The following is a 17457-nucleotide window of genomic DNA, read 5'->3' as shown; positions in this document are numbered from 1 at the left end:
TTTAGACTACTAGCTGAAAGATCAGTGGTTCAAAACTACCAGCCATTCCACAGGAGAAAGACAGATAGTCTTATTAATGAAAATATGCAACCTGACAAACCCAATATAAGGTCATCATGAGTTGGGTTTGCTTGATTTTGTTGTGTTGAGGTGTTTTGTATTTTTTTAAATTATGACAGCTTACTAGAAATGCCTCTCAGTCCCAGCTCTTTTGTTTAACAAGACCCTTTGTGCTTGATAAATAATGTGTTTGGCCTTGGCTATTAATATGAGAACAGGAAGCAGATAAGCATATGTTTTGTTTTCTAGGGAGATGTGCATCCAGCAGGATGGGCGAATTCATCTCACGGTTGTTTACTTTGGGAAAGAACAAATGAATGAGGTCAAAGGAATACTTGAAAACACTTCCAAGTGAGTATGACATGGAACTGGAGGAGGGGGTCATGGTAACTGAGCTCAGGACCACACGTCCAAGGCTGAACATTTTGCTTAGATTTATTATTATTTACACGGTGGAGGAACTGGAGATTGATTTGTTGCTGGCCACGTGGAAGTCTCCTCTTTTCCTGGGAGACCACCTGCCTGACACTTATCCTATCTGTGCAGGGGTGATGACTTTGACAGCTGGAGATAAACTGCCCTGTGCAGCCAGGCTAGGGAATGTGGGACGCTCTGGGCTTCTGCATGATTGGGTCTAATCACTCTTTAGTGCCACAGATTTTGGGCACTTTACGTTGCAAGGTGGGAATTATGAAGAGCACGGCTGTGTAATGAGTTCTGTCTCAGTCACTGCTTGTAAGACTCCCAGTGATAGCCATTCTCCGTCTTAGCCACTTAGCAAATGGCCTCACCCCTGTACCTTTCATTCATTATGCATTTTGAGAGATTACAGGGAAGCCAGAAGTGATGGCTATAGCAGGATCCTTGATTCAACCTACCTAGTTGAACAGAAATGATTTAAGCAAAAGCTGTAGAGCCAGGGCATCCGGAACTGTATATTTATATCTCACTGATCAAATGCATAGAGGAATAACTGGATTTGAGAGAAGCATTGATACCTTTTCCCCCCTCTCCTTAAAAATAAAAACCCTCATGACTCTTTCTACCAGTGAGGATGCCAGGTCCCCTCAAATGCCATACTGCCTGCAAATTTGCTCCTAAAGTTTGCAGGGCTCTAATTAAATAATCTGGAAACTCTGGTGGTCGTCCATAGAGAATGAATCTACTACCAAAAACCAAGTCCCACTTGTTTGAATAGATTAGCAGCTCCATGGGAGAAAGATGAAAGTTTTCCTGTGATTTACAGGTTGGAAATCCAGTGGAGGCTCAGCTATGAGTTGGTTCTGTCTTGAGGATAATGAGGGAGTTAGTGTGAACTAATGTATATTTCCTTCACAAAATAGTGCTACTCCTGGCAGAAATATTCTGAATAGGTCCATGTGATTTGAATAGAAATAGAGATCTTTGTTTTGAGTTTCTGATAAATGGGGCTAAGATGTCAGTCAAATGAAGGACGAGATTTCAAGATGGAGTGAGTACTCCTTGTGTTTGTTTTCATGCTTTGTTAACAGCAATCTTAAGCCCAAGACCAGATGCCAGTGACTCAAACATTCTAAAGCTGAACTTGAACGTCTCCTGCTCACTGGACAGATGGTACCTTCTCACTGATGTTATCAATAATGTTGCATTTGAACATAGCCACAGTCATTGGCTCACACACTGTTTTTGCTACTTTGGGCCTAAAACTGCCAAGTGGAGTCGTCATGACCAAAATGATGTAAGCTGAAAAAATCAACTATTTACTACCTGCCCTTGTACGAAGAAATTTGTGGATCTTTGGTCTAAAGCAGTAAGAAGTTTAAAACTATTAAAAACCCAAGGCTGTGGCTCTAGTCTGAGGGAGATCAAATAGAATAAAATACTTCTGTATCCTCACCGTAAGTGAAATGAAAATCCTTCTGCTCCAGGGCATTCAGATCTCTTTCTCATCTCTGCTTAGGGAGGACCATCATGAATTATTAGAATTCATATCATCCGCTCTGTGGGTAGCTCTAAGCATTTCTGGGAGTATTCATTCTTGGGCATACTTTAAAAAAAAGTTTGTTCCTTGATTCTAGCAAGCAGCCCGGATTGTAAGTTATTTTACAGGAAGGTGGTGGTCCAGCGCAGGAGCTGCCCCTGAGAGGCCTTGATTGCAGCCATCTGCCCTGTTCCTCATGATATGACATTTGCTAACCTGTAACACTATACATCTCTAGTGGTTCAAATTTACTGGGCTTTCTTCTAAAGATTTACAGCTTCAGAAACCCAATGGAAGGTCACTATGAGCTCGAATTGACTCAGTGGCAATAAGTTTTATCTAAGTGTCTGTATAAACAGAATTGAGGACCTCTTGGGGAAAAATGCAGCCAGGGTATACCTTAGAGGCCAGAATGGTAAAGCTTCATCTCACATATTTTGGCATGTTGTTAGAAGGACTGGTCCTTGAAAAAAGACATCATATTTGGAAAAATGGAGAGGCAGTGAAAGGGATGCAGTCCTTCAATAAAATGGATTTATACAGTGACTGTAAGAATGGGCTCAAATATATCAGAGATGGTGGCATAAGATAGATCAAATTTCACATCTGTTGTTGTCAATGGCACCTAATAACAACATCAACAATCCCGTTGAATAACTGTGGTGGTGTACTTCCTTACATGTTTGCTGCTAACTGAAAGTGGGTAGAATTCACTAGTGCTCTACAAGAGAAAGATGGGCATTCTCCTCTCATTAACATTTACAGCCTTGGAAATCCAATGGAAAGTCACTCTGAATTCAAATAAATTTGATGCTACTGGATTTATCCTAGTGAATCTAGAATGTGCCCTTCCCGTCATATTTGAGGATGACTAGATGTCTGCTGATAGACATTTATAACCAAATTGACAGCAGTGTTATTAATGAGTGGAAAGTCAGTTTAGACATTGCAATGGAAAATGAACCCTTTCTGCTTGCTGGCATGCCTAAGTACTCTTACCAAGGCATTCTTCTTGGTATTGAGTTAACTAGTCAACTGAATTCTTGATTAGAAAATTTCTTGTTGAGGAAAGAACACATAGAACCTGATTTTTTAAAAAAATCATTAGATTGGCAAGAATATTTTAGCTAAAGTTTAGAAAACTTCTGAGGTTTACTCCACAGCAGAGAACATGGAGCTAGAGGTTGAACTAAGCAGTTTTGGAGTAGACTGTACATGGAGAAGGAAGCAATGGTTCAGACAGAACCAGGGAGTGCTACATCTCTTACAGTCGGGAAGGACGTGTTCTGTGGGGTTGAATACTTTCACCAAACCTATTCAGTTAGTATGGTGAGCAAACATGAAGCAGGTCATGATTGGAAGAAGATTCGGCAGTCTCCCTGTGTAAATTGACACACCTTGTTTGCTGAAAACGATGAGGACCTGAAACATTTAAATGAGGAAGATCAAAGACTACCGCCTTCATTATGGATTACACTTCAACATTAAGAAAACAGATGTGCTCCATGATTGTTGCTGATGTTGTGTACCATTGAGTTGAAACCAACCCATAGCTGACCCTCCACTGGATTTTCAGAAATAATATGGGAGTTGACTGCCCATCTTTCTCCCACAGGGCAACTGGTGGATTTGAACCGCATGCCTTTGGGATTGCAGTGCAACTTCTTACAACTAGGCCACCAGAGCTCCCTCTCTATGATTATCAGGGCATATTTTGCCTCCTTTGACCTACCTCTTCTATTTGGAATTCCCTCCACCCTCTTTCTCTGGTGAACTACTGGTACATCGTTGTACAGCCACCTCAAAAGTATGCACCAGCTTGTTCCACAGAGGGTGAGCAGTCTCCTCCTGTGGAATTTATTGCCTCTGAAAACCTGCTACATGGTCAGCTAAGTTGGTTCTAACTCAATAGATACATAACATCAACAACTCTTTCTGTTTACTTCCCCACCCTTCTAACCTTGTAAATTGTCCCTTGCTGGAGTTCTTCCTGACTGCCCTAGGTCTGTCCTTTAGAAATTTGATTCCACTTCACTGCTTCTTATACATGGTGTTTAGCATATAATTTTTGACCTACTTTTTACCTACTGTCCTGATTTGGGGGAGGGGAGATAGCCCTTCTTTCTCCTATGGAGCAGCTGGTGAATTCGAACTGCATAGCTTTGTGTTAGCAGTGCAATTCCTTACCACTAAGACACCCGAGTTCCCAACTAGACTATACGGTTTTTAATTAATAAGACAGTATCTTATGCCTCTTTTAAACTCTAGCACGTGGCACAGTGCTTACACAGAAGATACTCAGTGTGTGTGCACTGAGCGGAAGATGATAACTGCGTATTTTGTAAATTTGTACACATAGAAGAAATCTGTGTTAATGTGTATGTGAGGCTGTAGGCTTTATTTAGAGTTTTTATCATTCCTGAGGCCTTATTTACATATTACTTTTCTCATTCCCTGTGTGGTTGTTAAAAGGCATCTTAACTTTGAATACTCAGACTGATTATTTATATGAATCAACTTGTTTAATATTCACAGCAGCCATATGACATAGATGCTGTTGTTATTCCCACTTTATAGCTGAGGAGACTGTAGCTTGGAGAGGTAATCTTTCTCATTTTCATCCCTGGCACATGGGAAAGCCAAGATCAAATACATTATTTCATATATTAATTAAAACTCATAGTTAATTCTACAATTTTAACGCTCTATCAGTTTTTACCCCATAATGTACCCCTTGCCAAAGTAATAATTGTTAGTAGAAGTAAGAAGACTTGAAATCTTATTTTATTTTACCAATTTTTTTTCTATTTGGACATCAGCCTTATGGTTAAATTTTTCCAAATGGATTTAAAGATATATACTTAAAGAAGATATTAAAAAAATCTAGTTTAATGATTAAGTCTGCACTATGTTATTTTCTCTCTCTTTTCCTAGGCTTATTCTTACTCAGTTGTGCATTGAATATTAGTTGATTGCTGTTGATCAGTGTTTTGCAAACTGCAATAACTGCAATATGTGATTCATTTGTGGGTTGTGAAATCACGTTAGTGGATTTTGTCCAGTGTTTATATTTTAAAATTGAATGAGAATAACAGCATGCATCACAGGTAGCGAAGATGCACACTGTTTCTGGAGTGTGTGTGTGTGTGTGTGTGTGTGTGTGTGTACACACGTGCACACACATGCAGAGTCTTGATGTATAATGTAGTCCTTTCACTGAGTTACAGTCAAAATGCTCAGAAGTGGTGATTATAGATGACATTCTATCCTTAGTACATGGTTTTCATCCTAGAGACTTCTCCCTAGAGGCATATCACATGTCAGTAGAGAGCTCCAGTGGCTTCGTGGTAAGGAATTGTGCTGCCATCCCAAAGGTATATGCTTCAAATCCACCACCTGCTCCATTGGAGAAGGAGGAGATCTCTCCCATGGAATTTACTGCCTCTGAAAACCTGCTGGAGGGTCAGCTATGAGTTAATTCTGACTTGGTGGTACTCAAAAAACTACATTTCATTGTGCTTCACAAATACTGTGAGTTGTTTTGTATTATTTTTCTACAGACTGAAGACTTGTGGCAATCCCCTGCTTGAGGCAAATCTATTAGCACCGTATTCCCAGTAATGTTTGTTCACTTCATGTCTCTCTTTTGTATTTTGGTTCTCAGAGCATTTCAGACTTCTTCCACACGTAACAGGCTATGCTGTAATGAAGACATAACTTTTATGAGCACTAGATAAAAAAATGTGTGACACACTTTATTGCAATATTTGCTTTATTGCTGTCATCTGGAACAACCCACACTGTCTCCATGGCAGGCTTGTCCCAAACTTCAGTTAATCTCAGCTTAAAGCTCAGCTTGGTTGTTCTCAAATTCAGATGTGTGTTGGAATCACTTATTGTGCTTTTAAAAAATACAGATTCACAGGGTCCAGTCCCAGACATTTTGTATCAGTAGGTTCAGGAGGCTGAGGACAGGGCAGGGTTCTGAGCTGTGGTGCCACAGGGTCGCCATGAACCACGGTCAACTCAGTAGTGCTTAACGGCAACAAGGCCTGAGATGAAGCCCGAGAATCAAGATTACAGTAAATTTCTCTAGGATTCTGAAGTGGATGGTCCATGCCCTATGCTTTAAGAAAGACTGGCTGGAATGGTTATATAAAAATAAAGATTTTATTTATAGATTAGGAAATCTTTAAAAAACAGTCACAGGTAGGTGAATGGATGTGCGTTGTGGTTCACTGCTTTGCCACCCCACCTTAGCTCAGTCATGTGGATGCAGAGACATCTTTTCAGAGACATTCCCTGCAAGACTGAGGTGCTGGGAATGACATACTATCTCTCCACTTACAGTCTGTGAAAGTCAGAGGGGAGTTTCCGTGTCTGTGTTTTGCAGTAATTTGTGTCAACATTTTGTGTCTCTTTTGAAGAGATTTGTCTGACGAGAATCCCTCAGGAAGATTTTATCAGGGCATCCCAGAAGAAAATTTGGATGGAACGTTTAGTTTTATTTCCATGTTTTCAGAAATTAAAGCAGAATTATTGTTTTGTTTTATTTTTTTTCCTTGAGCAAGGAGCTTTTGGATAAGAATCTTAAAATGAAATAAGCTTTACAGTATATTCCTCCCAAAGCAAATTAGGCACGTCAGACCCTAAAAACAGTGTTCCAGGCCTGTGGCCACCTCAGCCAGCATTTATCGGAGCCAAACAGGATTCTGCTTCAAGTCCAACTCTTTATGAAGATGTGCCTCTGTTTAGAGGCATTTTAAATTATTTTTTTTGGAGAATTCATTATGGGATGTGAAACTATTAAATATTCTAAATGTGATTATATCATTGATGTTTTAGAGTCTTCAGGTTATTAAGAGATATGTGATTAAAGTCTTTGAGAATAAAAAATGTCCTAATGTCTCCAATTGACTCTCAAATGATTTAGAAGGAAGAACAGAATCCAGAGGGGGCAACATGAGAACAGTTGGTGAATCTAGGCAGAGGGTATGTGGGTGTATATTGTACTATTCTTACAACTATTCTGAAGACTTGAAAGTTTTCCAGATACAAAGGGAGGGGAAATGTATTATGAAAAAAATCAAATGCTAGTTCACTTTATACGTTGGAATATAATCAGCAGTTGAAATAAAGAGAAAGGCGAACATCTGTGAAAACAGTGGCCTGGGGACCAATAAAAATGCTCTCCTCCAGAAAAACACAAGTAAATTGGCAAAAATGGCCAGTCAACTTCTTTAGAATTCTAGAAAGTAACAAGAGGTTTATAGCAATCTGGAGGATATTTATTGATGAGAAATAGCTGCATTTTAGCAGGAGTAATGAGCTCTGTAGTATTTCAAATGACCCTATTGCTAGTTCCCTTTTCCAGTTCTCAGCAGCTTGAAATCCAAGATCCAGCAAGCCTGGTGGAAATTAGAAAAGTGGAAGCCCCCAGAGGGGTAGAAAGACGTTGGATAGCCTTCAGAACATCACTCCCAGAGCATTGTCATTCAGCCTGACTGGTGTTCCCTGGAAGAAACCACTTGCCAGATTGTCTTTATTTAATCTGATTTCGCTTTCTCCCTGGGGCTATTTATTGAACATGATTACAGGCAAATATTTAATTTCGCAGTTGCCTGATAAGGCACATAAAATTTAGGCCAAACAAAAAGACCTTAAAAAGGTAAAATTGGAGAATGAAATGTCCGTAGACTTTTGAAGGGCTCTGGCGAATACCTGAGATTCCAGATGACTATGCACGTCTTTAGTGCACTTGCTAAGGAAGAAGCTGTGAAGTTCTTACGCTCTCATGCGTGGATGGCCTGGAGACTCTGGACTAACAGACTAAAATGTACCTGGTTCAGACTATGTCTCTTCAGTCACTTGCTATTCATCTGAAACCTGGAAAATAAATAAAGATGACAGGGGGGAAAGTTGATACCTTAGAGTTGTGATGTTGTAGAAGAGAACTGAATATCCCATGGACTCCCAACAGGACAAGCAGAGATATCTGGGATAAAAGTACAATCACAGTTCTTCTTGGGAGGCAAGGATAGCGAAATTTCATCTCTCATACTGCGGGCATGTTGCTAGAAGAGGCTGTTCCTTGGAGAGAGACATGATGCTTGGAAAGGTGGAGGGTTGGCAATAGAGAGGAAGACCCTCAACAAGATGGATTGGCACAGTGCCTGAAGCATTGGGCTCAAGTGTATCAGAGATGATGAGGACGGCACAGGACAGGGTAGGGTTCAGATCTGTTGTTCATAGAGTTCCTGTGAGTCCTACTCAACTTGACAGCATCTAATAACGACATCAACATACACATGAAGGAAATTAATCATTAAAAAGTGTTCCTGAGGAACCCTAGACAAAGGACTTAAAGGAAACTGTATTTGAAAGAATGAAAAGTACAAAATATATGCTTTATCAAATAATGAATATAAAGGAGAGATAGAAATGTCTAGGCTTTTAAAAAAAATTCTAAGTTTAAAGGTGCCATATTAGAAATTCAGATTGTACTAGAAAGGCTTAATAACATGTTTAAACAAGCAGAATAATCAGTGAGTTTGAAGCTAGGTTAATTCCAGTTATCCAGTCTGAGGAGTAGATATTTTTAAAAGAATGAAGAAAAATGACCAAGAGCCACGCCTAGACACCATAATCAAACTGTTTCAAACCAAGCAGTATTAACTATCACAGTAAATGTTTATGAATTAAACTTTCACATTAAAATATATTAAAATAAAAAACCACCAAGGAATCTTGAACACAGCTAGACAAAAGCATCTTATCCTTCAGGAAGGAGTTTTGTCAACCTTGATGTTGTTGTTGATTGCCTTCGAGTCAAGCACAACTCATAGTGACCTTATGAACAAAAGTCCTGAAGCCCCTCCACAGCTATCAACATATATCAAAGTTCATAAGAGTTTCTGAAGGCATGCTGTTTAGGAAGTGGATTCCACTCCTGCTTCCAAACTTGTGATAGTATGTTACTGTTATGTGCCATTAAGTAGGCTACGACATGTAACAACCCTATGTAGAGCAGCTCTGAACCCTTCCCTGTCCTGAGCCAGTCTCACCAACTCCCGACACACTAATCCCCATTGCCCCAGTTACTGTATCAATCCATCTCATCTGTGATCTCCCTCTCCTACGCTGTCTGCCCACCTTTCTGAGCATGATTGTCCTTCTCCAAGGACCAAGAGAGAGTTTTACCAGGTAGCCGATTGTGCAGGGAATGGGAAGGTAGCAGTAAAAGGGTAGAGACAAGTCACACATGCTTGAGGTGGGTGGGAAGTGAATGTATTGGTTATTTATATAGGGGAAGCGTCTTTCACCTGCTAGGTAAAACTACTTGTCTGTCAGATATTCTTCTAACAGTAAACATCCAAATTCAGACAGACTGGGAAGAAGGATTGGCTATCCACTTCTGAAATTTAACTGGCTTTTGAAAACCCTATGTACAGCAGAGCACACTTAGAGTAGATTAACAGATGTGGCAACTGAAGTTGAGCCCTCAAATTTGACAAGCTTAATGGCTGATTTTTTTTAATCTATGTTGTTCGAAGATTAGAAGACAGGACAGGCAAAGTGTGGGAAAAATTAAATCATTATTAGATTAAAAAAAATACTGAAAGACTTCAGTGCTAGCCAGCATACCCTGTAAGAAATATTAAAAGGAATCTTTAGTCTGAAATGAAAGGACACTAGACAGTAACTCCTTGTGAATAAATAAAGAGCAATTGGAAATGTTTACTACATAGCTAAATACAAGAGATAGTATATTTTATCTTTTGCTTCTTTTTTGCTATCATATTTAAGAATATATAAAGTGATTCTTTGTTGGTAAACATAATTTATAAACATGTTATTTGTGTTACAAAATATAACAAAGATAGAGCAAATTGAACTATATAAGGAACAAAGTTTATGCAAAATGTTGGAATTGCCAGTCTAATATGTCTCCTCATTTCCTGACTGCTGGTACCAAGGATATTAATTGTGGATCCAAGCAAGATAAAGTTGTTGACAGTTTCAATCTCCTTTCCATCCATCATGACACTGCCTATTGATCCAGTGGTAAGAATCTTTGTTTTCTTGATATTGAGACACAGTCCATACTGAAGGTTTCATTCCTTCACCTTCTGCAACAAGTGCTTCAAATCCTCCTCACTTTCAGCAAGCAAGGTTGTGTCATCTGCATAATGCAGGTTATTGATGAGTCTCCCTCCAATCCTGATGCCACACTTTTCTTCAGAGTCCAGCATCTTGTATAATTTGTTGAGTTTATAGACTGAACAGGTATGGAGGATAGAATACATCCCTGATACCCTCCTTTCCCAATTTTAAACCACGAAGTGGCTCCCTGCTCCATTCGCACAACAGCCTCCTGGTCCAACTATAGATTCCTCATGAGCACAGTCAAGCGCTCTGGGATTCCCATTCTTCTCAATGTCAGCCACAACTTGTCATGATCCACACAGTCAAATGCCTTTGTATAGTCAATAAAGCACAAATAAGACATTCTCCTAGTATTCCTTACTTTCAGCCAGGATCCATCCAACATCAGCAATGATATCCCTGATGCCACAGCCTCTTCTAAATCCTGCTTGAGATTCTGGCAATTCCCTGTCTATGTACTGTTGGAGCTGTTTCTGAATGATCTTGAGCAGTATTTTGCTTGCATGTCATATCAGTGATACTGTTCTATAATTTCCACATGCAATTCAATTAACACCCTTGATACGAGCAGTCAGGAGACAAGGAGACACATTGTTCTAGGAAAATCTGCAGTTAGGGACCTTTCCGAATTATTAATGAGTAGTGATGTCAACTTGAGGACTAAGATGTGTCTGATTCTGGCCATGGTCTTTCCTAGCTATGCATCCGAGGCCTAGACAATGAGTAAGGATGACAGAAAAAGAATTGATGCCTTTGAGCTGTGGTGTTGGAGAAAAGCACTGAACATGGACAGCCAAGGAAATGAATAGATATGTCTTGGAGAGGGTGCAGCTGGAGTGCTCTTTGGAGGCGAGAATGCGGAGGCTTCATCTTACATACTTTGGACATACTGCTAGGAAGTGAGTGCTATTCCTTGGAGAAGAACATGATGTTTCGAAGGGTGGAGGGTTGGCAAAAGAGAGGAAGACCCACAACCAGGTAGATTGACAAGATGACTGCTGCAGTGGGCTCTTGTGTGTCAGACCTTTTGTTCATATGGTCACTATGAGTCATACTCGACTTGGTGGCACCTAACAACAGCATTATTGGATTTATGTTGGTATTAATATAAACTCTTGCTACTGTTATGTGCCATTGAGTCAGAACCAACTCATAGCTGATCCTCCAGCGGCTTTTCCGAGGCAGTAATTTGCACAGGCCTGTGGAGTAGCTGATGGATTTTGAACCTCATGCCTTCTTCTTAATAGGGACTCCATTATATAATGGTCTCTTGCATGCAACAGTAAAAGATAACTCACTTGGTAAAGTAGATAAAGTGTCTTAAATATATTTCTTCAAAATAAACTACAAATAGCCAGTAAGCCCCAGAAAATATAGTCTACATTGTTAGTAATTATCCCCAAACCTATTGTCAATTTGATTCTGACACATAGTGACCCCCCTGAGAATGAGTAAAACTGCTCTCTAGGGTTTCCAAGGTGGTAGATCTTCACTGAAGTCGACTGCCAAATTGTTCTCCCTTGGAGTGGCTAGTGGGTTCAAACAGCCCACCTTTAGCTGTGGCTGATAATTTATTATTATTATTAATTTTTTGAAAGTTTACAGAGACTGGATTTCCATTCATTCATTTTTGCACTTTTCTCTCTGCCCACCCCTCCCCCCAGTTCATTTTTCTCTTTGAAAAGTAAAAAAAAAAATCATTGTTATACAATCTCCCACATACACACAAGTCCACTCCACTATGCAGCTTTTGTTCTGGACTTATGTCATGACAAAATACCTAATCATATATCCATTTTAAATAATTCTCTCCTTCATCTGTTTCAATTCAGTATACAATTCAGTATCCCCTCTTCCTCACTCTTCCCCCAACCCCGATGTCAGTCCTGTTTTACAACAGTGGCACTATGCAGTATTTGTCCTTTTGTGACTGAGATATTTCACTCAACCAATGTCCTCCAGGGTCACCCATTTTGTATAATATTTCATGAGTTCCTTGCTTTTCAATGAAGCATGGTATTCCATTGTGTGAATATACCAGAGCTTCTCTGTCCATTCGTTTGTTGTTGGGCACTTGGGTTGTTTCCAGCTCTTTGCTATTGTGAACAAAGCTGTGATAAATATGGGTGTGCATATATCTGCTTGGATGTCAGTTATGGTCTCTTTGGGGTATATTCCCACTAGTGGAATTGCTGGGTCAAATGGTGTGTCTATTTGCAACTTTTTGAGAAAGCGCCATACTGCCTTCCATAGTGGTTGTACCATTTTATACTCCCACCAGCAGTGAATAAGGGTTCCTGTTTCTCCACAACCTCACCAGCATTTGTTGTTTGTTGTTCTGTTACATTTTGCTATTCTTACTGGGGTGAGATGATATCTCATAGTTGTTTTGGCAGTTGATCATTTTAACCTCTGTACCATGAGGACTCACCCTCAAAAACCCATTGCCAGTGAGTCAGAATCAACATACAGCTGACCCTCCACAGGTTTCTGAAGCTGTTAAGTCCCATGGGATCGTCCATCTTTCTCTTACACAGAGACTGGCGAAATCAAACCACCAGAATGGATTGGCTAGGAAAAGGCAAATCGAAATCACATTATGATGCCATTTCATACTCAGCAAGCCAACTAAACATCAAAAGATGACAAATCGTGCCAAGGTTGTGGGGAAATGGGAGCCTTCATACATAGCTGATGATGATGCAAAAGGGTGCAGCCCACTTGGAAAACAATTTAGAAAAGCTTCAAAAAGTTAAAAGCAGAGTTACTGTCTGACTCATTAAATCTACTAGGCTCATACATACATATATTTAAAAATCAAAAAAGAGGAGCAAGAGTTGAATGTGCTCATGTAGAACTGACTCTGGTGTCTCCTCAAGGCTAAGACTATGACAGTTTTACAGAATGCTTAGTGGGTCTTTCAAAGGATTATACTCAATTAAAAGGGAAGAGTTGATTGTGTGCAGCTATTTGAGCAACATATTAATTAATTATTCAAATCTCATAATCTCTGATTTTTCTTTCTGACCTTGCAAATATGTTGTAGGTGAAGGGAGAAGGAATAAAATGCTTAAGTTTTTCTTTGTTTTTTCTTTTCATTCTATATACGTATGTGTGTGTGTGTGTAATGATAAATGAATGTCTATTCAGTCTTCCTTTTCAGCACTTTGAATACTCTCATCCTCACTCCAAAACAGAAGCAAGCACCGAATAATGGTATATTGTCATGTCTTAAGAGAGATTGAGGTTACTGCCCTTCAAAATAGAATTTCTGCCTTCAATTGTCAATCATCTTAGATATTAGGGTTGTCGTATGGCCCTGCAAAAGCAATACCAATTTGATCTTAAAACTCTGTGTGTCATGTCTGAAGAGTGTGTTCTTCCAAATTAAACAATACCTTCTGTTCCTTCTCAGTCCCTAGCACAGACTCTGTGCATTTCCCCCTCTGTGAGTTAGGTAGATTGAGCTTGGGAGCTCTGGTGGCTTAGTGGTAAGGAGTTGTGCTGCCAACCTGTAAGCACGTGATTCAAGTCTACCACCTGCTTTGTGGGAGATAGGTGGGCAGTCTCCTCCCATGCAATAGCACTGACTCTGAAAAGCTGCTGAAGGGTCAGCTATTAGTTCTGATGGTATATAACAACAACAGCAGCACACTGCAGAGTTGTGTTATTTATAACAGCACAGAAATATGTTTAAGACAAAAAGAAGTATATCTTGAGTGGCGACTTGTTAGAGCGACTTTAGGGAATGACCGAGAGAGGGAGGAGTCATGGTTTCTGGAATCTTGACAAAGACAAACTTAAGGACACTATCCAGATTTCTGAAGATTAATCTTCAACAGGAGACATTCTTCATGATCTTCAAGAATTCATGATTATCTCTAGTTAAGGATTGGGATGAGGGAGTGAACCATCATTGATACGGAAGAAGATACCACATCATTTGTCACTTTCACGATTGCCCACTCTGTCCTGGAACAAAGTCTCAAGTGGGGTTCAGCTTGTTTGTTCCTATATCTATTTTTTTAATTAAAACAAAAACAACAAACAAAACACCCTATGACAAAGGCCTCATTCCAGACCTACGAATCTCATTATTTTTCTGTGCGCTAGCAACTTTGTTTGGTACCTGCCAAAACTGACATTTAAAGGAAAACAAAACTAAAAAAAAATCTGTGCACTCAGGAGGAAAGAAGAAGCAGTTTATGCATCTGGCCTGGAAGATGATGAATCATAATTAGCTGAAGCCTGTGTTGCAGTCACTCCAAGGTTTAAAGAATGTCAACTTGCTCTTCCTAATGGGTAGATTTTTACACTGAATTTTAGAACAAATGGAAAGACAAAATGAGAGTCCTGAAGAAACCTGCAAAAACAGATTTGTATAAGCAGTCTTGTGTCAGCTTAGACTCCAGAAAATTCTAAATGAGTTGTTTAAAATGCCTACTATGAAAATCTGGCTGGGAACATGTTTCATTTTTAATTCTTCACTATATTCAGATTTCTTCATAAGGAGAACATATGATTTTAATGTTTAGGCCTCTATAATTTAAAATTTAAATTTATATATCAGACGTCATATGTTTCTTAATTTTTTTTAATAAAGGTCTGTTTTGTGAAGTATCTCAGTAAAGAATCTCCTTTACTTTTGTGGGAAGAAGTCTCTATTAGAATAAATCATATTAGACAGCAAAATATGTTATCATCTTTAATCCAGCATTTCTGGGAAATGCAAGTCAATTATAAAATTAAATTTCCCGTAGAGACAATGACCTCTCCCAGGTCATTATGACCGCTATGAAAGTAATTGTAACTTGGACTAGACCCCATACTACAGATTTATTTTCACTGAAGGAAGGAATTGAATGGGAAAGTAAAGGAGTTTATCAATCAATAATACAACTCAAGGGAGAATGAAGAAGAAATAATTATTAGTAAATCATGTGGTCTTTCTGAAAGGCATGTTCCAATTCATAGTCTTTTCCTGTGAAAGTATAGAACATACTCTTTTTTGCCATGAAAAAAAAAATATACTTTTATACTATGCTATTCCTTTAGAAATGATGCTAAATACTGCATTTCTTTGTATGTAAATTATTTTAATCCAAATTGTATCATTTCTTCACATCTCTTCTGTGGTATTTGTATAATAAAGCTTAGGGTGGTGCATGCCCATCAGAAGCCATTGGCCAGAGACTCCCTCTAATGTGGAAGGCGAGGCTGTAGCAAAGGCAGGAGCTTATCTCTGCCCCACATGGGGTGCTGCAGCTCTCTGGGAAAGGCTGAGGTAACTTGGGGCAGTAACCTCATGCATTGACACATCTGAAAATGAACGTCGGTGTTTTTCTTAATTCATCCAATAATTACTGATCATGTTCTGTACCCACTTACAGGCACAATGCCAGATAATCTGTGAAAATAGCACCCGCCTCCCCCCCCCAAAAAAAGTAAGACAGCTGTTGCCCTTAAAGGGTTTAGAGCTTGGTAGATAATCAGATATATGTCTGTAGAAGAATGGCACGTGAAGGAACAATGGCACAAGGTGACAAGACTGAATAAAACATTTTGAGCTTTCAGTTGGAAGTGATGTGTGAAAGAGACAGTGGTTTTTGAGATGATCTTGAAAGAATAAGTGGGATTACGCCAGGAGTAGGCGAAGGAAATGCAGTCTGTGAAAAGGAACACCTGAGAGAGACAGGAGGCCTTGGCCATGTTCCTCTGTTGGTGGCTTTCATTAAGGGAGTTCTGGTGGCATAGTCCATAAGGATTTGCGATGCTAGCACTAGATGGCGTCTCTCTGGAGATTTGGGTCTATCAGCCACTCCAAGGGAAGAAAATGGGCAGTCTTATCGTGTTCACTTTACAGCCTCCAGAGACTCGCTGGAGTCCACTATGAGTTAGTTCTGACTCCATGGCAGTGGTAATTTTACTGAGATCTACCCCTGACTGCTCACCATGCATGAGGGAGACAAGAAGACCCCACAGCCTTCCTGCCCGAGCAATGTCTTTGTTTGGAAGCTATTACCTTATGACTATGTATGTTTTCAAACCCACAAACACCAGTCCATAATCTTCAGTGGTTTGAGTTGAAATGAAATATATCCTTTTTTTTTGCATAGATTTGCTTGTTATTAATACACATTTGAGCAGAAAAATGCTGACCTGTTGATGAAGTCCCTCTGTCCAATGAGCAGCATTTCTGAGTGAAATGAAGACATGGGGCGTATTGAGGGGGAAGGGACATGGCTATCTTGCTGAAGCCAGTTTCTTCTCATTCTCTATTCTGGTGCCCATATGGCTGGTTCTGATAATTTTGGGGTTATTCTGAGATGAGAAAGGTGTCTTGCAGGCCCAGAAGGTTTGGCAGTGCCTTAACCACCCTGTTTTAGGAAAGGGGGAACGAGGCTGTCTCAGTTATTTTTCCAAGTATTTCTAACTCAGCCCACTTTCTTAGCAAAGAACAATTGTTAATTATCTGAAACCTATTCGAATGGCAAAAAGTGTGATTGAGAAGTACTCTAAGATTAATGATTAGTTTTTAAAAAATGCTTGGTTTTAACAATCAGGAGGATGGCTAGTCCTTCTCTGTCTGCAGACAAGACTCAGAGCTGACTATAATGGCCTGGCAGCTATACTAGGAAACCTGAATGGATGACAGTGTTAGCACCCAGGCATTCCCTGGGGCATATGCCTGACCAAGGTTGCTTCCAGGCCCATCAGTGACTCTGTCATCACCTTGTCTAGTTCTCTCATCAGGCCTGGGGAGTTGTCAGGACTTTAGCGTGAATCCCAGCCTGCCACGCCAAAAATTAGGACACATTTTGCCTCTAGCCCACATTGATCTCATCATTTGTATCTTAGAAGTTGAATGAAGAAGGTAGGCAGAGATGGAGCAGGACAGGGCTACGTGTGGGGACCTGGAGGAATGGAGGTCCAGGCTGAGGCCCCTGCTTGCTCATATGCAGTGCAAAGTGCATTGAGAGAAGCTGTGTGCTGCTCCCAGGGCTTTTTGTGTGGTCTGTGGAGAAGATTTGCAATGCATATTCAGATCAGGCAGTGCCATAGAAGTGGACATAAGGAAGGCTGTCTCATTGGGTTGGTTTTTTTTTTGTTTTTTGGTTGGTTTTGGTTTTTTTTATAATTAATTTCAAAGAACATCTACAGAGATTTTGGAATTCCATTCATTCATTGTTGCACTTTTCTCCCCGCCCCCCGCTGTTCACTCTTCTCCTTGAAAAGCAAAAGAAAAACTCCCTCATTGGTACACAATCCCC

At 39.9% G+C, this 17457-nt stretch overlaps 1 protein-coding gene across 1 annotated transcript in view; it reads left to right on the top strand.

Annotated features, from left to right (window-relative positions):
- CSGALNACT1 (chondroitin sulfate N-acetylgalactosaminyltransferase 1) overlaps positions 1-17457 on the top strand; it is a 147524-nt gene that overhangs the window by 103241 nt on the left and 26826 nt on the right. The window contains exon 4 of the mRNA XM_006896973.1: positions 310-411. Within this exon, the coding sequence (XP_006897035.1) occupies positions 310-411 (102 nt within the window). The remainder of the gene's footprint in view (positions 1-309; positions 412-17457) is intronic.

Source organism: Elephantulus edwardii, unplaced genomic scaffold (assembly GCF_000299155.1).
Source record: "Elephantulus edwardii isolate Elephantulus edwardi_28Jun2011 unplaced genomic scaffold, EleEdw1.0 scaffold00195, whole genome shotgun sequence".
NCBI classification, from domain to species: domain Eukaryota; kingdom Metazoa; phylum Chordata; class Mammalia; order Macroscelidea; family Macroscelididae; genus Elephantulus; species Elephantulus edwardii.
This window is presented reverse-complemented; position numbering and strand designations above follow the sequence as displayed.